The sequence below is a fragment of the Uncinocarpus reesii genome, genomic scaffold, assembly GCF_000003515.1.
Source record: "Uncinocarpus reesii 1704 scaffold_1 genomic scaffold, whole genome shotgun sequence".
Taxonomy (NCBI): Eukaryota; Fungi; Ascomycota; class Eurotiomycetes; order Onygenales; family Onygenaceae; genus Uncinocarpus; species Uncinocarpus reesii.
In genome coordinates this window covers 3209503-3229835 of record NW_003052500.1, presented here as the reverse complement: position 1 = coordinate 3229835, position 20333 = coordinate 3209503, and the positions used below count along the sequence as shown (strand labels likewise).

The window sequence follows — 20333 nt, the reverse complement described above, 5'->3', positions numbered from 1 at the left end:
TTCATCGGGTGATTTTTATTGAGAACCCAAGGCAAACAACAGTGGGGGATCAAACAGCTGGGAAGATGTGATGCAAGTTGGGCAGGGCGGAGGGAGCTGGTTCTAGAATGAGGGCGGGGTGAGGGAGCTGTGAGAGGAGATCGTCGGGGTGACACGAGAGACAAAAAGCGGCGTCAGTCTGGCTGGCAGCACCCGTACTGCGACCATTCATCCAAGCTCTGCTGCCGAAGCCAGTCCGCACGGCCAGAAGAGCGCGCGAGAGAGAGAGAGAGTGCGTGGGTGTGTGTTGGATGCAAGGTGGTCGATTGATGCAGAGGAGACGAAGGGCGGACGTTCTCGCGGCGTTGCCAAGGCGCCAGGTCGCTTTGGGGTTGAAACCTTGCTTTGCGGCACGATGACTCACCGGCCATTAAAGCGGCACTGTGTTCTAGAACCCACTATCCGCACTGGCTCGGTTTCTAGTTGAACCTTCCGCCGCGCCTTGCCGGATCCAGCGCCGACTCCACGCCGCTTTTGACTGCCGCGATCAGCGCATTATAAATCCCAACTCCTCTTCACTTGTCATCTGATGCGCGCTCATCGCCGCCACTCATCTGGTCGTTGAATCAACTGGGACAAAGGAAAAGCGAGATTCCCTTTGCTCGATTCGACGCATGTATGATGCGATCCCCGTTGTGACAGAACACCTATGTCTGCTCAGTCGCTGCTTTATTAACTAATTATTTAACTAGCCATGCAATGCAACTTGCAGGGGAGACGCACCCAACAACTTGATGCTTCTCAGAATCACTGCAATTGCCAAGCCATGCGCATCATGACCGTCCTTTGGTTGCTAGCATCGATTGCTCTGGTGATAGGTATCCCTGTGCTATGGATTCCTTGAGACTGTTTTCAACACAGTTGAACCTGTTGAGATCCCGACTTTTGGGACATGCTATGGATATTCATTGCTGCGCGAGTCTTTAGAGAGAATTCTTTACCGTCACCCTCATAGACCCTTCGCCTTTGGTTTTCTCCGAGTGATTAGCTATCAAGCGCGATAACATATGTATAGGTATCCAGATTTGCAATGGAGAAAGAATTGGACCTACGCAGACCAACAATTGTCCACCTTCTTGCTCGTAATAGTCACTCTGGACACTTAGTCACTATTTAATCCCTTCTTTTGTGAATGGCTGGAATCCCCATCTCGGGTCAATCTAGACTGCTATCGCTTTCGTCTTAACCTCGAACTAGTACTACAGCGGTTATAGTTGATACTTTCCAGATCGGATAAAATTACATAAATAGATGCTTTGCCCAATTTATGTCTTGCTCTCATTTCTTTCACGCATCAAATTGTTCCACTAGACGCACGTCCATCCATACCTTGGTCTCTGCTTTGAAGCTGCGATCATGGATGTTAGTGAATTAGTCAAACAAAGCAAACATCATCCAGGTAGCCGCTCTCAAAGCCGCCGGCGTCTCCCAGACATCAACTTCATCTTCAGCCAGCTATCGCAACACATTTTTTACCATATTCTCCCCTCTTTTCCTGATTTAGTTTCAGTCTAATCTTACCATAGCCATGAGTACAGACATCGTCGCTTTGGAAAATGAGGTGAAGGAATTCAAGCTTCAGGTAACAATCCCCCCCTCCCTAGTTGCCTTCACCTCTTGAGCTGACACTCCCTTCTCAGCTTGAGTCTGTTCAGTCAAGCTTGCAGGTAGATCCAGACAATACCGAGCTCCAAAGCCTTAAGACTGAGCTTGAAGAACTTATATCACTTACCGAACAATCCATTGCCGAATTGCGACCAGCATCTGTACCTACGCCCGCCCAATCGAAACCGTCAACTCCCCCGGTAAAAGAAAAGTGGTCTAAAGAGAACCATCCAGCATACCAAGCTGGTTACCGGAAATCTGCCGTTGAGGCTACCCCCGTCGAAGAGCCTTTGCACTCTGTTTCGTTCTCGGTTAACGACAACGTTCTCGCCAGATGGGTATCTGGAGATAACTCTTTCTATCCAGCCCGTATCACCTCAATCACCGGTTCCTCCACAAATCCAATATACATTGTTTCCTTCAAGTCATACTCGACCACCGAGACTCTAACCGCAAAAGACATTAAACCCATCTCTAATGATTCTCGAAAGCGCAAGGCTGATGGGATACCAGGAACACCAGGCCCGCAGTCTCTACCGGCGAATTCCAGCGTTATATCCGCTGCCGCTGATATTAACCCAGCTCTAGCCAACAAGGCTCGAACTGAAACCGTCAAGCCTGCCGATGGGTCCCGCCCTGCTAAAATGCCTCGAAAAGTGAAGGCCAATAAGGATCTGGAGGCGGGAAAAGCAAAGTGGCAAGATTTCGCTAGCAAGGGTAAATTTGGCAAGTCTTCTAAAAAGGAGAGCATGTTTCGTACTCCAGAAGGCGTCAATGCTCGTGGTACGTTTCGTTTCATACTGTACACAGCATTCTAGGTTCCGTCGTTGCTAACATGTGGCGTTTGCTTTAGTTGGATTCACCGGATCGGGCCAGCAGATGCGCAAGGATCCGGGCAGGAGTCGACACGTATATCAGCAGGAAGAAGATACCTACTAGTCTTTACTGCTTTTCATTTTTTTTTTTCGCCCCTTAACTCGCGCGCCATATTTACCTTCACGACGGCCAGTATCTCGATGACATGAGTATTTTGCTGTCCCTTGTTGATAAATACTTTCTTTCATGCATCACTTCTTTTTGCGACAGGAGTCTAATTTAAGATAGTGGATTGACCGTGTTATTCTGTCATAAATTTCCTGAGAGGCTGGTGTCCCTTTCGCATGGCTTTATCCCTGCCTACTGGTGACGAGCCAAGCTGCATCTATATCCTTTTCTCTAGATAAGAAACTAATATCTCGTTGACCTAAAAATTACAAGCAGCTTGACATCCGAGATACTTGCAATACAAGAACGGTTTGCTAGGAGCTTATGCATTTCATGTCCTATAAAATAATGTTTCGTGGGCAATGAGAACATAGCCAATACATACTTTTACGGGCCTAAAAGGATCCCAGATTATATGAAGAGTATCAATGACCAGACAAAATTTTTCATTGGTATAGGATCTGTTTCAATCGCTCAAGAGGATATATACCAGGCTAGCTTCTAAATAACCTAAGCCCACCCTCCTCTACGTCCTCGTCGTCACTGGTCACTCCATCTTTGCCTTCATCGTCTTCACCGAGAACCTCCCTTGCGCTTCTCCCTAACAATGACGCGAAGAATTCCTCCCTCGCTCTATCCCCCCACGATCCTCGTTCCTCCGGAGCCATGAAATTTTGCAACTTTTCATGCACATTGTACTTCATCTTCCGGCCCTTGGATGCCTTTGTATCGACGGCGCGCTTGATTTTATCCTTGCGCATGCCGGTTGTAGGGTGAATGGATAGGCCTGTTAAACGAGAGGGGAGCTGGGAGTCGATGGCCGCAGTGGAGGAGGACGAGGTCATTCGCTGTTCGACCAGGTCGCGAAGAAGGGATTGGTAAAAGGCGGTGTCGTCGTAGATAGTTCGATGAGGTTTGGGGTCCTCAGGGCGGCCGATATTTGCAGTGGTAGCCGCAGTTTCAGTGGCGATATGGGCGTCTAGAACAGCGGTGATGGTCTGGCGGTCGGATTGGGTGGTCAGAAGCTTGTTTTGGTTTGATGGGAGGGCGGCGCGGATGCCGCGGGCTTTGATGGACCATTTGTCAAGGATGGCACGGCGATGAGGGAGGGACTTGGTTTCGAAATCGTTCATTTGGCTCCAGATGACTGTGGAGGGGGTATCTATGGTGATCGGTGTGCGTTTGCGTTTTCTGGAGGAGGCATCTTTGGAACGGGAGTCGGCGAGGGCATGGCGCAAGTCGTCCAGAGCATTCCATAGCGAGACTGCAGCAGTTTCGGCGGATGTGATTAATTGCTCATGCATGTTTGGATCCACCTCAGGCTCAGAGGGCAGGTCATTGAGCGAGGTAAGACCTTTCTGTAGTCTGATGCGGCTGTTTAAAAGTGCATCAAAGGCACGTCGTTGTCGTTTGACCGCCGCACCCTTTGCGGCGTCTGCCTTGGCCGCTTGGGATATAGATGCGGCAACGACTTTATGATCGGAGGCCATAAGTCGACGTAATTCTTCCCTCTCGTCGAAATGATTGTTTTTCCGCAAGGGAGGCTTCTCCTCGTCTTCCTCGTCATCCCCTGATTCTTCGCTCTCCATGTCCTCAACTCCATCTTCACTTCCGAGATCTTCATCTATGCCATCCATGTTTTCCGTTCCGTCGTTTTCATCCCCATCTTCGTCGTCATCATCGTCATCATCATCATCTCCGCTGCCGTCATCTAGCCCAGACATATCGTCTTCCTCAAGCCCTTCCTCGCTATCTGCGGAGCCAAAGGAGTCATGATCATAGTCGACCGCATTTAAAGCATTTCTATCAACACGAGAGCCTTCGTATTCGCGCCCAAGCTCAACCGGGACCGGTTTGCGGAGCTTGCTTTTGCTATTGAACCAGAAGTTATTAGTATGTGGACTTTGGAGAAAATGGGATAAGCAGAAGGATCACACCCAACAGCTTCGTAATGCTCGCGCCCAGTATATTCAACTCCATTTCCATCTCCTGATAATTGATCCTCGTCGCTCGTTTGTCCGTAATCGCTCTGATCTTCGGGATCGAAATCTGCTTTGGGGTTAGATTTCGCTGATGTCGCGGAAAATTGCCAACGTACCTTTTGGAGTTGGATCTTCAAGCTCAGAAACCTGTTCAGCCAGAGATTTCACTTTCTTTTTAATTCCCGCCATGGTCGCGTATATCCTCGAATCCGCTGTGCTTTTTGTCGCTGGAGATTATTTTTCGAAGTAAATTTTGGTTGAAGCTCTCTCGGGAAACATTCCTTTTATTGGATGGGGAAGGCTAGCCGAACCTAAGCTCCCGACCACGACGGAGTAGTTTGGCGACATGCAAGGAGCTCCGGGGCGCAATGGAAGTGCATGGAGGGAATCACCCTTGATATTTGAGGGAAACATGCGTCGGAGTTACTTTTCTACTCTGCGGCAGCTTCAGCATGACAACCCGTTGGTAAATATCCCACGCTGCTCCCAATTCCTTTTCTAACCAGTTATCCAAAGGGATTGCCGCGTTCAGGCACGCCGCCGTCTTTCCCTCGCCGCCGTGGCTTGCCACAGAAAAGGAAGATTCGCGATGTGAACAAGGTAGTGGCAGTCTCATCTGCTAAAGGTGGAGTGGGCAAATCGACAATCGCTGGTAGGGTCCGTTTGGTGAATGTCCCGGTTCTGAAAGGTGTTGACAGTTAACGGTGGACGCCTGATAGTGAACATTGCATTGTCTTTTGCTCGACGGGGAATTCGCACGGGAATTCTTGATACAGACATTTTTGGACCGTCCATTCCTACGCTGCTTAACTTGTCCGGAGAGCCGCGGCTCGATGACAGTACGTTTCTTCGTAGATGCTCCTCCGTCATCTCGAAGTTTTATTAGGCTGACTGGATTTTCCAGAGAACTGTCTTGTTCCACTCACGAATTACGGTCTGAAATCCATGTCTATGGGTTATCTTTTACCTCCTCCATCGCCAGAATCAACAATCACCACATCCGACCCTAATACTGCCCCGCTAGACACAACCCCCATCTCATGGCGCGGTCTCATGGTTTCGAAAGCAATGAACCAGCTCCTCCACTCCGTTTCGTGGGGACCACTTGATATCCTCATTCTTGACCTACCCCCAGGCACCGGAGACGTGCAGCTAACCATAAACCAAGAAGTGGTCGTGGACGGTGCTGTGATTGTATCCACACCGCAAGACATCGCCCTAAGAGACGCTGTCAGAGGCTATGGGCTATTTCAGAAAATGGATGTTCCTGTTTTGGGTATGATAAGGAACATGGCCTTTTTCGCTTGTCCACACTGCGGCAAACAGACAAGAATATTCTCGGGGGGGATTTCCGGGCAAGGCCATGAGTGTCAAGACAACAGTGGAGTCGTAGCGGCTTGTGAGCGCCTGGGCATTGACTTTCTGGGGGACGTTCCCCTTGATGCGAGAGTGTGCGAGGACGCTGATAGGGGCGTTCCCACTGTCGTGGCAGAAGAGGGCGATGACCGAAGCGCGAGAAGGAATGCATTTTTAAACATCGCTGAGAAGATCGCCCGAAAGGTTGGGCTGGAATGGAAATGACTGACGTGTAATAAAAGTTAACTAAAAGGCTCTCTTGGTAAGATTAAACTTGGCTCTTCAGGATGCATGGATTTAGCTGGAATGACCAGCTCAGATGTGAGCGTATATCTAGGCAGACATGGCCCTGTTTGTAAAGAGAATGAATGTAGGATCGGAATGATAGGTTCAATATGTGAATCAAGAAAGCCCTACGCATACAGTATAGGATATTTTGAGGAGATAATTATGTAGCTACGGAGTAGTAGTTATAGACATCGAAAAATACGTACGTTCAAGTCTCGACACAGCAATAACACATAACTACTCCGTACATCAATGCCCGCCTTGAATCTCAATATATCCCCAGACGCATCCAGTGCAAACAATTCTAACTGCAAATATAAGTGTTTCAAATAACCCCAATCAGTTACACCACATCCTAAACACCAATACATGCCTGGTATCTACCTTACAACACCCCCAACCTCCTCTAGACGCATACAGTTTCAATAATATCTTCTCGCGTTTTCGGCGCCAACTCGTTCATCTGAATAGGCACTTGAATATCCACTCCGCGCATCCATCGCTTCAACATCTCCATTAACCCCAGCTCCCAGCCGTGACCCGGTGCTGACATTTTCACTCGCCGGAAACGGCGGGAACGGTTCCGTCTCTGACGGTGCCGTAGGCCCCGTGGAATTAAACTCATCAGCCAATCCCTTGCCCTGATAATAACGTCTAGACGAGCCCCGCGCCGTCACAAAGCTAGGTCGCGCTTGACTGCTGAGGTGTGTCGACCCGCGCGACCTCGTAGCATTTAGAGGTGCAGGACGGTCCATGTCGTATCGAGGATACCGGTCGGAAGCGTTCTCATAACTTGGCCCTTCATCTTCATCCGGTTCCTCAACGCGGAGCTTGCGACGATCGACGAATCCGGAAGTACTTGCATCGTTCGGGGCCAAGCGATCCCTGGGTGCACGGTAGGATTTTGTGTGCATTGGCACAGACTGCCTACTCGGCAGCGCGGAGGTTGACTCGCGGGGAGTTGCCCAGTTTTGCGACGATTCTGACTCGTGGATGGGAGATGAAGGCCCTACTACCCCTTGAGCATGTCGAATTGCTCGAGTACTAGCTCTATCGTTGGGGTCTCGATGCCGAAGAGAGCGTTCGTGCCTTGGATGGGCGTCGCGAAGTGCACTCCGCGGTGGAGCTTCACCTGGATGTGGATGGTGATTGACTGTTATCTGGGGCGTAACTAGTCCAGGCGTGTTCCGCCCCTCGATATATCCATTGCTTTCTCTTGCGTTGTTGTTTTGAAAAGTGGTATAATCGGTGTACCTTGAAGACGCGAGTGAAGATGGACGACGAGGTGAGAATTTCTCCGAAACGTCTCTTTCAGACTCATTTGACTGCCCTACATCTGTAACCACTCTGGTTTCGCTTGCTGGCCTCGGCATGGGAGCCCGAAAACGACCACCATATTCTCCGGTCTCTTTGAGGGCCGCTTCATCGTGCTTATTCCCAATAGAATTCCAAAGTGTGAGAGCACGACTCTTCTTCGAAGGTCTTCGTATCCGTTGAATAGAAACGCCCCGCCTCGCTGCTGCAGAGCTGGGCGGCGGTATCTCTCCCGGAGCCAGCTCCTCAATACCCAACAGTAACTCCTCTACTCGCCTTTTCAATACTTTACGCCTCTGTCGGGCGTACTTGGTATCCCACTCATGCTTCGCGTTCATCCACCGCCTTACAGGCCCAACCTTTGGTTCTCCAATATCATCAGGAGGGATGTTGAGTGCTGGAAGTTGAGACTCATCCGGTAATGGGTGAACATTGCCATATCCGTCAATCAACTGTCGAATCATGTGGCGATGGAATGGTGGGAGAGGATCACCAGCCTTTCCAACGGATCTGAAACCTTGCTGTTGCTGGAACCGTCCCTGTTGCTGCCCACCAGGGTAATCAATATTTCCGCTGGAAGACGTACTCCAATCAGGGATTTCAATGCTAGCTTCTTGCGCTCGTGAAAGCACCCAAGCCCCGAATTGCGCAATCGAACGAAACATGTACTTCGCCGGCTGGGTGAAGCTGAGAGTTGGGGCCACATGACAGAGGTTATCCCAAACCTGTAGCTGTACATATGTAGGGCCATATCTTCCTATGGTCTTTCGTTCCGGGTCGTGTCGATTTAAATATTTTTCGCCTGGCAGATATGCTGTGGGATTAGCGGCTTTGTGAGCAAAGTAAATTTGTTCATCTCGAAGCATCTCGCCGCCACCAGTGAGAATGAGTAAAGGAGGCAAACCGCCCAGTGACGGCTGCAAGACTGGTGAAACGAGCGGGTGCGATAGCATTTCATTAGTAGTATACATGTGAATTTGATCTTTCAATTCCACGACGACTCCGTCCATACGGATCGTTAGTAGATGGTCTGGTTGAATGTGGTCATGGCTGGTATCTCCAAACCTGGCTGTACGATGTTCCGGCAACCGTTCAAGATGGCCAGCTTGGGTTGTGGCAGTAGCTTGGCGGATGAAAAACTGCTCGATAGCATGTTCATCAACTGTAGTCGTGCTATCTGCCACTGGTGGAGAGTTTATAGCCTGGAGAATCTTCCCGGCGCAATTTGTTACTACGCCCATTTCGTCGGCATTTGGAGGTGGCCAGCCCATCGACGGCCGTTGCATGAAGCCGTATACAGGCAAGTAGTCCTGGCCTGTGGTATCATTCATACTAGGAAACGAATGTGTCAAGTCGAGCCACGGAGAGATCAAAATCGCCCCCGCAGGCAATGGTATTTTTTGATCACGGAGAACTATAAGCATCCTATTTGTAGGTTGTCAGTTCTGTAGTGAGAGCATCACTTGGCCACACTTACGACGCCACCATTCCGCCCCCAGACGAATCTCCGGCAAATATTATCTCTTCGGGCCTGTGAAGGGTCAAGAGATGTAGGTAGGCTGCCAAACAGTCCTGCAGGCCGCATGGAAATGGAAACTGAGGAGCCAATCGATACCTTGCTATTGGTTGTTAATGTTATTCTTCCGAATCATGAATTCAATCCAGTCAACTCACTACCAAACACGTTAGCACGGGTTCTACTCATCGCATAAATCGTCATTGACTCTCTTACCGAGCAAATACCCTCGCCTTGAGCTTCCTTGCATGGCGCTGCAACTGATAGCGATGCGTATCCACACTTCCAAAGTAATGCGCCCCTCCATGCACATATAATATGATCCGTTTGGATTTCTGACCCAGATTTCTCCGTTCTGTATAATCGCTCCTCATCTCGATCCATTCGGCATAAAGGGCAACGTCGTCCCCTCTCCACTGCCACCATGTTTTCCCTCCAACTCGGTCAATCCCTTCAGGACCAAGCTCTGCGATGATGAGGTGCCCTGCAGACACGAGGTGCTCGGCGGGAACCACGACATTGGACTGCTTGACCCAGTGGGGTGAAGGGACCCGGCGAGCGGTGAAGGCCTGGAACTGCTCGACTGTGTGGTGAGAGGAATAGTACATGAAGCGGCGGATGACCTCCAGTCCCTCATGGTAGGAAAGACGGTGCGTTGGTTTCTGCTTGGGTGGCTTTCCTCCGAAGTGCTGTCTCGGAAACATTCATGTCAGCAAGGGGGATGTCCTCGACGGAGCGGACTGCGGGATTGACCTTACATGAGCCCACCATGTTTTGAGAACCGTGGGTGCAATCGCGGAAGCAACGGTAATAGTGTTGAAAGGCATAGTCGGTCCCAACTTCACGGCTACGTCTCAAATCCAGAGCCTCACCGTCGCAATCATTCAGGGGCCCCGGCCACAAATGCGGGATTCAAGCAACGGCAAACTGAAGAAACTGAAGAACTCGAGAATGATCATTGCAAGAAGTAGTCAGACCAATATGCAAACAGGCTAGCCACTCGAGAGTAACCAGGAAACGGCCGTTCCTCAGTCCCGTCGTCGGCGGTTTTCTCATTCTTTGGGCTGAGTTCGGAGTGATGTCATGGACGTTGGCGATGCAAAACCGAGCAATCCCCGGCTACCACGCGAGAAACCGCAAGAGACGGCAGCAAGGGCGCACAGGCAACGGCAAGGAGTGCTCGTCGTCGACTATACAGGGGCAGGGCTGAGTGAAGTGAAGAGACGGTGTTGTTGAGCACGACGGCGCAACTCGGATCTCAGTCGTTCACATCGTATTTTCGAGCCATCGAACTTTTTCTCCATAAAAAAGCCGCGGGGCCATATAGCGGATATCACACAGCGTTCTTCATACTCCTCAAGCTACTCAGATCTTGAGACAATATCGGAGCTAGAGTATTTTTGATAGATCAAAACAAGGGACAACAGAAATCATCGTGATACGCCGCTTTTCCTCTGCAACCTTCCTCCCCCGACACCATCGCACACAGTCCAGCCGACAATGGACGGAACATCGCAATCGCAGCCTCAACCCCCCGAGCAAACACCTACCTCTCTCTCGCCTTCCGCCCAACTCGACCTCGCCATCACCCTAGCCCTCCACAACTGGCCTGTCCTCAGCCTCGCTGTCCAATCCTCCTGGGGAGGCCCCACCTCCGCCGACAAGCGCGACTGGCTCTGCGCCGCCATTGCGGAACTCTTCACCGACCGCCCCGACACCGACGCAGGCGATCTCGAAGAGGTCCTGCTGCAAGTGATGAACGATGAGTTTGACGTCGTGGTTGACGACGAGAGTGCGGGTGACGTCGCCGATCGGATCATCGACCTGAAGGGGAAAATCGACAAGGGAGATCTGGAGATGGTGAATAAGTTGTGGGAGGATTGGAAGCAGAGAGAGGGCAAGGCTTCTAGTGTTGGGTTGTTTAAGAGGGTGGAGACAAACGATGAGGACCAGGAGACGGACGAGGATGAAGAGGAGGATGGAGAGGATGAGGATGTCGAGATGGAGGATGCGCCAGCGACAAGGCCGCCGCGGGAGGTCATAGAGCCCGAAGTTGACGAGGATGGTTTCACAAAGGTTGTTGGGAGGAGAAAACGGTGATATTTCAACATCCTACGTATTCTTCCTGCTGAAAATTCGGAGCCACCACGCTTATAGACTACGGCGGATGACAGGAGTTGGGGTTCACAAAATATTTGATTGATGCACTTTTGAACAGAGCCTTTCCTCACGGGCGCTTTATTTCCTAATCTATGGCAGAGATAGACCTTCGCCAGCAGGGACTAAAAGCCTTCTTGATACAAACCATAACGGCATCCTGTATAAAGAGTAGGTACAGCAAAGTAGCAATCCTACCATGGCAAAACTATATAACCTTAAGCAGGGGTATCGGTGATCAATTTGGTAATCATCCCAATGGCAATGGTTTGTCCCTGTTGGGTACGATGTTAGTACACGGCCACTTCATACAGTATCAACAAGAACCACGTACCTGATCCCGGAGGGTGAACCGTCCAAGCTGATTGTAATCCTCAAACCGCTCCACGCAAACGGCACCAGCCCCCCCGATTACTTCAAGCCGAGCGATGATGGTTTGTCCCTTGCTGGCAAATGGTGGCGGTTTCTTACTTCGCCTACCGGTTTCCTTCTCAAGCTTGTGGAGTAGCGCCGCGAAGGTGACTTCTTCAATGGCTGAGTGTACGTGCATCACGCAATTGAAACCGGCAGTCAGAATACTCTTCAAATCAAGGATTCTAATCTTAGCTTCAAAAGCAGTAACGCAATGGACCGGTCGCTTGGGAGAACACATGACAAATCCAGGCATGATGTCTTCTTCTTCGGCTCCTCGTAAACGTGCCCGGATTTGATCACCGCACGTAGCGGTGGGAATCTCCTCCTCTGTTTCACCATAGAGAGCAGTGACAGTAACTTCTTCTCTGTTTGGCATCAGAATGCATGTGGCCCCTTTCTTCAGAACACCAGATTCAATTCGCCCTTCAATCACTGTTCCCATGTCCTTGTATTTCGCGTTGATCGGCATCATGAAGGGAGCGTTAATCTTTCGCTCGGGCATGCTCATATTATGAAGATAATCGAGCAACGAAGGACCATTCCACCATGGCGCCAAATCTTTGGGGACAGGTGTGTTAATCCCCACGGTTTTCTGGGCAGAGATAGGCATGAATTTCAGGTCATCTTTTTTGTATCCCATAGCCTCCAAGAATTTCCCAATTTTGGTTGAACACTCTTCGTAACGCGCTTTACTCCATTCCACTGTAGGATCATCCATTTTGTTAACTGCAACTATGAGTTTCTTCACACCAGCATTCCTAGCAAGTAATGCGTGTTCACGCGTCTGACCACCCCGCTCAAACCCGGTCTCGTATTCGCCCTTTCTGGCAGAAATGACGAGGATACCCACATCAGCTTGAGAGGCACCACCAATCATGTTGGGAACAAAGGATTTGTGCCCAGGAGCATCGAGGATCGTATAGTGACGAGTCATGGGGCCCTGGGCAGTTTCGCCAGACGTCTTAAAGAAGGCGCGGCCAACTTCCACGGTTTTTCCTTTGGATCGTTCCTCGTTTGTCAAATCTAGAGCCCAGGAGAGATACCAAGTTTCTCGACCAGCATCCTTAGCCTCCTTTTTATACTTTTCCATCGTACGTTCATCAACCATACCCGTCGCGTACAGGATGCTGCCACCCAATGTTGACTTGCCCGCGTCGACGTGACCAATGAAAATCAAGTTGACATGTTCACGTTTCTCACCGTAAATTTCCCGCAAGGTCGCTTCATCCACATCAGCGGCTTGTTCTCTAGCAACAGAATCTGCATCACGGGCTGCTGCCTTCGTTTCGGCGCGACTGGGGGACGATCGACCGGATGACGGGGAAGGCGACGTCTTTCCAGAAGCCGCGGTCTTTTTCTCTGTTTTCTCAATAGCTTTGGCGGCAGTGACCTTGGATGCTGCCTCAACTGCCGCGGGTCCACTAGCCTTTTCGGGTGCAGAATTTATGGTGGAAGCTGGGGTCGTCGAGGTTGCCGTTGGTGTTTTGGCTTTTGGGATATCACCGCCGATACTCAATATCTTCGCTTTGGGGGCTGGGGCCGTTTGGGCAGGGGTATTTGCTGGTTTCTGGGCTGCAGCGGGGGTGACAGTTTGAGAAGGAGCTTTTGGCCGCTCCGCGATTTGCGTTGGTCGCCATTGCTGCTGTTGCTGCGGCTGGGCCGGATGGGATTGCTGTGGCTGCTGTGTGTTATATCCCCCGTATTGCTGCCCCTGGTATTGGTTATAACCAGCCTGCTGGCCATATGGTTGGTTGTACTGGCCATAGGGCTGATGCTGCTGCTGATAGCCAGAATACCCTTGTTGTTGGAACTGACCCCCACCGTGTTGCGGATATCCACCGTACTGGAACGGCTGACCGGGTTGGAATTCGGAAGCACCAGGCTGAAAGGACGTAGCACCAGGACGGAATGAGGAAGTCTGCGGGTTGAGGTTTAGATTCTGCTGAGCCTGCCTAGCCAGGTTTTCGTCTTGAGCGGCGGGGTCATCCTCCCAAGAGTCGAGATGGGACATTTTGAAAGAGCCAAGGAGTAGAATTACCCTTCCAAATTCCGAGATACAAAGAAAATGCACAAGAAACAGAACCCAACTCAAGTGACACGCAGCTCGACAATTGGCGCTTCTGTAGAGGCAGAGCAGCAGCCGTGAAGTTCAGATGTTTGATGTCGACCGTGAGAACGTGAGGCCGTGGGGCTCGAATCGACGAACTTTTGACGTGGGGCGGGATTATGTAACCACTTTTGTGCAGCTGGCCATCTAGCCTGTTTAGGACTAGTCCCGATTTATGCCAAGCGCGCTTAACTAGCGCAGTTGCGGCTCCAGGGCCCCACCACAGCCGACGTCGCTGACAAAGCAATAATCTCATCACAAACTACAAAAGTTTCAAAGCTTCAAGGCGTGGGTCCTGTACTATGAATTGTAGCCCTTGGACGTAAATATTGGGCAAAATTTATGGGAACTAGAGAAAACCTGGTCCGTACACCGACTTACAAGGGGCTTAAGTGCTTCCAGCCGGGGCCCCAACCTCCTCTGCTCTTTATCAGTTTCCACTCTCTTACATCTTGCACTTGCTGTTCATTTTTACGGGGTCAAAACTGTCTGTGTTTTGTTTGTCTCTTGACTCTTTCCTGCGGCGCTTTACTTCAATATATCCTTCCCTACCTGACCTGTGAGGTTGCGCAGTCACCATGCTGTATGACCATATCGCCGAGGATCAGCTAGACGACGTTTTGGCAAAGTGGGTAAAGCAGCTGCTTGCAACACCTCCTGAAAATCTTGCAATGAGTCTCACCTCCAAACATCTAGGCTGCAGAGCCAAGCAGGCATGTCAGTGGGAAACCGGTGCCTTCAACGTGTGCTACCGAGTCCAGTTTCATGATGATACCCCGGAGGTCATTGTTCGGTTCAGCTCTCTTGGTCGAACAATCTTCCGTGCAGAGAAAGTCGCCAATGAAGTTGCCGTCCTCCAATATCTCCGGCGGCATACTACGATCCCTGTCCCCTAGGTGTATGGCTCTGGGAAGACGTGGACGGGACCGTACATCATTATGACCTATATCAAGGGAACCCCTCTCTCCAACATTCTTAAAGCTCCCAAGGTGAAAGGCCGACCCGTTCTGAACCCAGAGATAAGCGAGCGAGGCCTGCGGAGAGCTTACCAAAAGATGGCCAAGCTCCTCCTTGAGCTGTCCAAGCCCAAATTCTCCAAAATTGGTTCATTAACAGAAGGGCCGGATGGAGAATTTACAGTCTCCAGGCGGCCGTTTACTTTTAACATGAATGAGTTATCAACATCTGCCTACATTCCGCCTCATGCCTTGCCAAACCCAAACACCATATTTGAAACGGCCGCTGGGTACTTCAAGTCCCTTGCTACACAGCACATGTTGCATTTCCTTACTCAGCGAAACGACGCGATCACAGGCGAAGCAGACTGTCGCAAGAAGTTTGTCGCCCGCTGCCTATTCAGCAAGGTAGTTCAGCGTATTCAGTTCCATGAAGGACCATTCCAGCTTTACTGTGACGATTTCCGCCCCTCAAATGTGCTTGTGGACATTGAAAGGTTCTGTATTGCGGCAGCCATAGACTGGGAGTATATATACGTGGCCCCCGTTGAATTCAGCTACGTGGCTCCATGGTGGCTTCTCCTACAGGCTCCGGGAGATTGGGAATCTGATCTCATGGAGTTCTTGACTCGCTACAGGCCTCGCTTCATCTATTCCTGGATGCTTTACGAGTGGTCGAATCGGAAATGATATTGGATGGCACGTTGCTCGAGTCTCAGAGGCTGTCGCCGCACATGGACAAGTTTTTGGATAACGGCCTGTTCTGGGTGTGTCTGGCAGCACGGTTCAGCTCCATGTTTGATGAGATATACTGGACGTTCATCGACAAGGCTTACTACGGGGAATTCACGTCCCTTGACGACCGACTACAGTATCTAGACCAGGAGGAGCGGAGTAAGCTGGACGTAATTTACCCCATTAAGATGAAACAGGCAGAGGATGGCACAATTGACCCCCATTATTCACTTGATGATATCATGGAGCTGTAGCGGCTGATTCTGTCTATCAACAGCATTTGGGGCTGTTTTTACTGCAGTCAGCCTAATATTCATATATGATGGACATTTATTGGTGGTGAGAGCATCCAGGTATTCAGGTTTGATACCAGCCGTAATGTCGATATAGATGAGGTAACTAGTGGCTATTTGATAGTGTGGGTCACGTGGACCTGGGGTTAGCCGGATTACCTAACTAGTTAACGGCCAAGGCAAGCTTGCTGGCTATGAGGGCAATATCAAAAGTACATCCTACATTCAAGCACAACAAGACAACAGCACCCATCACACATCTGGAGTTTGCTCTGAGGACTATGTTGGATTCTGACCATGGCTGGCTTTGTTACCATGGACAAACTCCTCCTGACAGTAACTTCATCCCAGCAAAGGATTCTGGCTTACTGATGCAATTGCTGACCAGCTCCATAGCTCACTGGCCAGGCCATGAATTATGCTGTAAGGTAGCGCGCATCTATTCTCTTTTGTGAGTTGGCCAAATTTTGACTTGGCATAGATCAGGCATCCGCGTCACAGGTCAATATGCCATTAGCCAAGTATCTCGTCTCATGAGAAAGTCATCGGTTGGTTCCAAGCTTCTTTCTCTGTACAGTGGCAAGTGATTGTTGATTCAGGGCTAGAATATTGATGATGGCTATCGCTCCGAACTCCAGGCCCTACAAGAGCGGCTTCAGGGGAAAATTCGCGTAAGTTGATTTCGGGTGTCTCTTTACAATTTTCTAGTTGGTGTATATTGATTGTCTAGATCATTTCACCCGCAATTGATATGATCGAACTCATGTACGTCCCTAGCCAGCTTTTGGTGTGATCTGAGCTCCAATTCTAATATGAAGTAGAGCGGCCCGGGGAAACACCTCTCTCGAATCCGCCGTGTCTCTCACAAAAGGGCTGAGATGGGATATCCAAGGTCTTGGCCAGCGATTGGCTAGCATCGCATCCCATGAAGCGTTAGGCCGCAAAGGAGCTATTTCCACTGCGCGCCGCGCAGAAATCAATGCGGAAGTAAAGATAGTAATCAAGGACATCCGCAAATTATTGGACCGGATTGAGGATGCTGTGCCCCTCATCAATCTCGCCATCACGACCTCTGGAGCTAGTTTGTCTACTACACTACCTGCAACCGTATCACCATCGCGACTCCTTCAGGCGAGCACGTTCCTGACTGCTGGTGATACTCAATTTTCCGTTTCACCGGCTCATGCAGTGCAGATTGGCCCTACCTTCACCCTTTCGGTATATCTTCTTTTTGCGGGGCACGTCAGGCCGCATGATGAAGAAAGCGTTAGAAATACAACCTGGAAGGAGGTTATCCACAAAGCACGCCTGAAATTACGGAGGGTTCCGATGAGATTACTTAACTCTCATCCGTCTTCATCTCTGCCGGTTACTGATTGGCCTAGCGATGAACATATTCGGAGCGGCACCAAAGGTGACGAGTTTGCTTATCAAATCCTCATTATTGAAGACTTCGATGATGATCGAGTTCATACGTTTGATTCAGAGGATGAAGAACCATCTCGTTTCGAAGATGTGGCTTTGGCCGGGATTCGAGAAACCATCCCTATACATCAGATTTCAAAAATATTCTACGCGGATACCGGCAAAATACTTAATATTGGAGGCGAAGGCGAAGTTAATCACCCTGTTTTGCTACTAAAACGTGATATAGATGCAATCCCTCCGCGAAGAATGATGTACGAAAGTGAGGCAGAATACCACGAAATGGATGAGGAGGCAAGTGAAGGCACCTTGAGTAATGAGGAGCATCACGTTGATGATACTACATCTGTACCGTTAACAAAATCCGAACTGGCTGAACGCTGGCTATTCCCGCCAGGCCTGGATTTGGAATGGATTGCGTTTGAAGTTTATAATGAATCTGAAACCTCCGATTCTGAAGATGAGCCAGAATCTCCTGAACCATCTCCTAGTCCCCGGGCTCCTGATGATAATCTGAACAAAAAACTTTCCAAACTACATATTGATGACGCAGAGCAGCTGCTCCGCTCTCAGAGTCACATTAATGCTCCGCAATCTCCTTCCGGCAATGAAACTCTATACACTGTTTCAAACCCTCTGTTCAATAATATTAAGACCTCACTGTCTCTCTTGGAAATGCTGCTTCGACTTACATCTCTCCAACAATTCCAACAACAGTCTCATCTCTCTATCCCTGACGAGCTCCTCAACTTCTTTCTTGAAGAATCTTCCACAACTGGTGCCGGCGGTGACGAACACCATCGCCAACGAGTACGTGCCGAAGCACGCCAAAAGGTTGGCTGGGATCCATACGATGAAAGCCCCCTTAAGCGACGCGGAGAGGATTACCAGTACACGAGGGGTCAGGGTCAAGAGACTTGGCCAACGAGCCCTTCTAGTTTGAGACAAAGCGTTGAGCCGCATAGCTTGAACACTACTCCACTATCAAAGGGGCATCAGGCGAACGAGGCGCGTTATCAAAGCCGCTTTCGAAGACACTTGGACGGATATGGTTCCAGGCAGGCGACCGCCTCGCCAACTCCTAGTAGACCTGATACTGAAGGTGACAGTGCTTCAGACGTCCCGGCAAAAACGAAGCGGTCGAAGAGTCTTTCAGAAAGAAAGTAGCCCTCTTATGCGGTGAGGGACAGATTATCTGATTAGTGAGCACAAATATGAAGTTATCAATGAAAATGAACTTTCGTCAAGGCATATACCAGGCGATTACGTTGGTTAGCGCATGAATCTATGGGTTACCCAAATTGGATACCGATATTTCACAACTGGAGATGTCATCGATTTTGTACGCAAACATGAGTTTATAATCTCCATAAACCAATAATGATTTTCTACATCAGATAAACTTATAACCCAAAAGTAGGAAAGCTTTAATCAACCGACGCCATAATTGTAAAATCACATTGCCCTACTGGAGAAGTGAGCCCATCTCTCGTCTCAACTTGTCCACAATACATTCCAAGCAGCAATAAAAGTTCATTGTACCATGCAACTAAAAGATCCGGGGAATATTAAAACAAGGAAAACTGGCCGAAAATAAATGAAAATGAAATAAGCGTTCCTCCTACTCATTCCCAGTCTTCCTCATCACTGCTGTCCTCTACTGGCTTCGCAGGCGTCGCCGAAGATTTCCCTGGCTCCTTTGGGCTCCCTGGAGTCCGAGTCGTTGCACCGCTAACGACATCATAACTTGCATCACTGTCGGCTTGGGATTGTTGGTCGTTGGATCGGCGTGGTTCTGATGGCTTCAAGCTATCCTTTGACATGGACGACGACGCTGCGACGGGGGTGGTGTCTGATGGCTCAAGTGCCTTGTTAATTGTGACTTGTGGTGTGGATGGCGTCTCGGCTTCAGAATCAGAGTCTTCGTCCCAGGCAACCTCTTCCTCGTCTCCTGCGGTAGATGCTAAAATGAAAATATCAGCAAAACAGATTCTTGAATTCAGGGATGAGTGGGTCGAAAAGGCGCATACCTTGCAATAGTTCCTTTCGTCGCTTTTCTTCCGTCTCAATAACCATACGTAGGAAATAATATCTTCTCCAAAAGTCAACATATTCCACCTTCTCCGGGACGAGGCTCTCCATCGCCCTTCTCAATTCTGGATACGTTTCCAGATCCGTAGATACATCACCGGTTTTATCATCAATTTTGAATCCATCTTTCCATTTAGCCCATTCAATACTATCCGGATCCTTAGAAAAGCTTTCTAGGTTCGAATGGATAGCGTGTAACTGTGCTTCGAATCTTGTCGTATGAATCACTCTTTTTCCATCAATATCTCTACTCTCGAACATCGTCTTGCCCGAACCACTCTCTCCGTCTTCCGGGGGAGCAATAGTCACAGCCTCGCGCAGAAAGTCCCTGATATTATTCCCAAACCTCAGCAACGCTTCATCGGCCGCATCTTCAGCGCGTTCAATATCCTTCAGCCGTTTAGCCGCTTCCACGCGAAACCGGGAGATGAAACCATCTCCATCAGATACTTGCGCATCACTTAAACCATCTTTCGCCATCTCCTTGGATGATTCGCCAGCTTTTGGAGATGTTGGCGTCGTGGGATCATCGCCGCCATCCGCTTCTTCGCCATGAGCAGCTAATCCGCCCAACGACAGTCCTCGCGTCCGTCCAATTATTGTATTCCTCAAATCGCTAAACCCCTTAAATGCCTCCTGACTCGCAGCAGAATATTCCTGTCTTGCCCCTTCATAGTAATTTTCTCCTTGTCGGCGTACGTTTCCCCAAAGGCCACCGAGACGGGCACCCCAAGGGCTCGCGGTAAAAGCGCTAAAGGTTTCTTGAAACTCGGCGCTTAGATTATGCTGATTCGATGAGTCGGATGGAGTGGAAATTTCGGCTTGGGGATCTTTATCGGCGTCTGGAGATGCGAGGATTTCCTCTTGGATGTGATCGTAGGCAGCGTCCATGATTCCGCGGGAAAAAGGTGGCTGGGGCGAATGGAAACGTGTAAAAAGCGACAGTCGGTGGTTATATTACCATCACATTCAATCTGTTGGCCTCAACGGAAGACGTAGAGTTGAAGGGCATGGTTGGCGGTGAGTATGTTTCTCGGGGTTGTTGCACATGCTTTGGAAAGGTGGAATGAC

At 49.8% G+C, this 20333-nt stretch overlaps 9 protein-coding genes across 9 annotated transcripts; 5 read left to right on the top strand and 4 right to left on the bottom strand.

Moving 5' to 3' along the window:
- Positions 1 to 1567: 1567 nt before the first annotated feature.
- On the top strand, positions 1568 to 2583 carry UREG_01308 (uncharacterized protein; the record flags this gene model as incomplete). Its single annotated transcript, XM_002541746.1, has 3 exons — positions 1568 to 1621; positions 1680 to 2427; positions 2498 to 2583. The coding sequence occupies 3 exons, from the start codon at positions 1568 to 1570 to the stop codon at positions 2581 to 2583; spliced, it is 888 nt and encodes a 295-aa protein (XP_002541792.1).
- A 539-nt stretch (positions 2584 to 3122) lies between these two features.
- UREG_01307 (uncharacterized protein) lies at positions 3123 to 4799 on the bottom strand (the record flags this gene model as incomplete). The annotated part of the gene is made up of 3 exons (XM_002541745.1): positions 3123 to 4500; positions 4566 to 4677; positions 4727 to 4799. The coding sequence occupies 3 exons, from the start codon at positions 4797 to 4799 to the stop codon at positions 3123 to 3125; spliced, it is 1563 nt and encodes a 520-aa protein (XP_002541791.1).
- Positions 4800 to 5062: 263 nt separating this feature from the next.
- UREG_01306 (ATPase) lies at positions 5063 to 6191 on the top strand (the record flags this gene model as incomplete). The annotated part of the gene is made up of 4 exons (XM_002541744.1): positions 5063 to 5076; positions 5117 to 5262; positions 5330 to 5449; positions 5515 to 6191. 4 exons carry the CDS (start codon positions 5063 to 5065, stop codon positions 6189 to 6191), a joined length of 957 nt encoding a protein of 318 aa, XP_002541790.1.
- A 485-nt stretch (positions 6192 to 6676) lies between these two features.
- UREG_01305 (uncharacterized protein) lies at positions 6677 to 9911 on the bottom strand (the record flags this gene model as incomplete). Its single annotated transcript, XM_002541743.1, has 4 exons — positions 6677 to 8993; positions 9046 to 9099; positions 9301 to 9773; positions 9843 to 9911. 4 exons carry the CDS (start codon positions 9909 to 9911, stop codon positions 6677 to 6679), a joined length of 2913 nt encoding a protein of 970 aa, XP_002541789.1.
- Positions 9912 to 10584: 673 nt separating this feature from the next.
- UREG_01304 (uncharacterized protein) lies at positions 10585 to 11184 on the top strand (the record flags this gene model as incomplete). Its single annotated transcript, XM_002541742.1, has 1 exon — positions 10585 to 11184. One exon carries the CDS (start codon positions 10585 to 10587, stop codon positions 11182 to 11184), a length of 600 nt encoding a protein of 199 aa, XP_002541788.1.
- A 275-nt stretch (positions 11185 to 11459) lies between these two features.
- On the bottom strand, positions 11460 to 13666 carry UREG_01303 (eukaryotic peptide chain release factor GTP-binding subunit; the record flags this gene model as incomplete). The annotated part of the gene is made up of 2 exons (XM_002541741.1): positions 11460 to 11516; positions 11576 to 13666. 2 exons carry the CDS (start codon positions 13664 to 13666, stop codon positions 11460 to 11462), a joined length of 2148 nt encoding a protein of 715 aa, XP_002541787.1.
- A 1034-nt stretch (positions 13667 to 14700) lies between these two features.
- UREG_01302 (uncharacterized protein) lies at positions 14701 to 15408 on the top strand (the record flags this gene model as incomplete). Its single annotated transcript, XM_002541740.1, has 1 exon — positions 14701 to 15408. One exon carries the CDS (start codon positions 14701 to 14703, stop codon positions 15406 to 15408), a length of 708 nt encoding a protein of 235 aa, XP_002541786.1.
- A 953-nt stretch (positions 15409 to 16361) lies between these two features.
- On the top strand, positions 16362 to 18256 carry UREG_01301 (uncharacterized protein; the record flags this gene model as incomplete). The annotated part of the gene is made up of 3 exons (XM_002541739.1): positions 16362 to 16417; positions 16568 to 17981; positions 18137 to 18256. 3 exons carry the CDS (start codon positions 16362 to 16364, stop codon positions 18254 to 18256), a joined length of 1590 nt encoding a protein of 529 aa, XP_002541785.1.
- A 540-nt stretch (positions 18257 to 18796) lies between these two features.
- UREG_01300 (uncharacterized protein) lies at positions 18797 to 20153 on the bottom strand (the record flags this gene model as incomplete). Its single annotated transcript, XM_002541738.1, has 2 exons — positions 18797 to 19134; positions 19202 to 20153. The coding sequence occupies 2 exons, from the start codon at positions 20151 to 20153 to the stop codon at positions 18797 to 18799; spliced, it is 1290 nt and encodes a 429-aa protein (XP_002541784.1).
- Between the last annotated feature and the right edge of the window lie 180 nt (positions 20154 to 20333).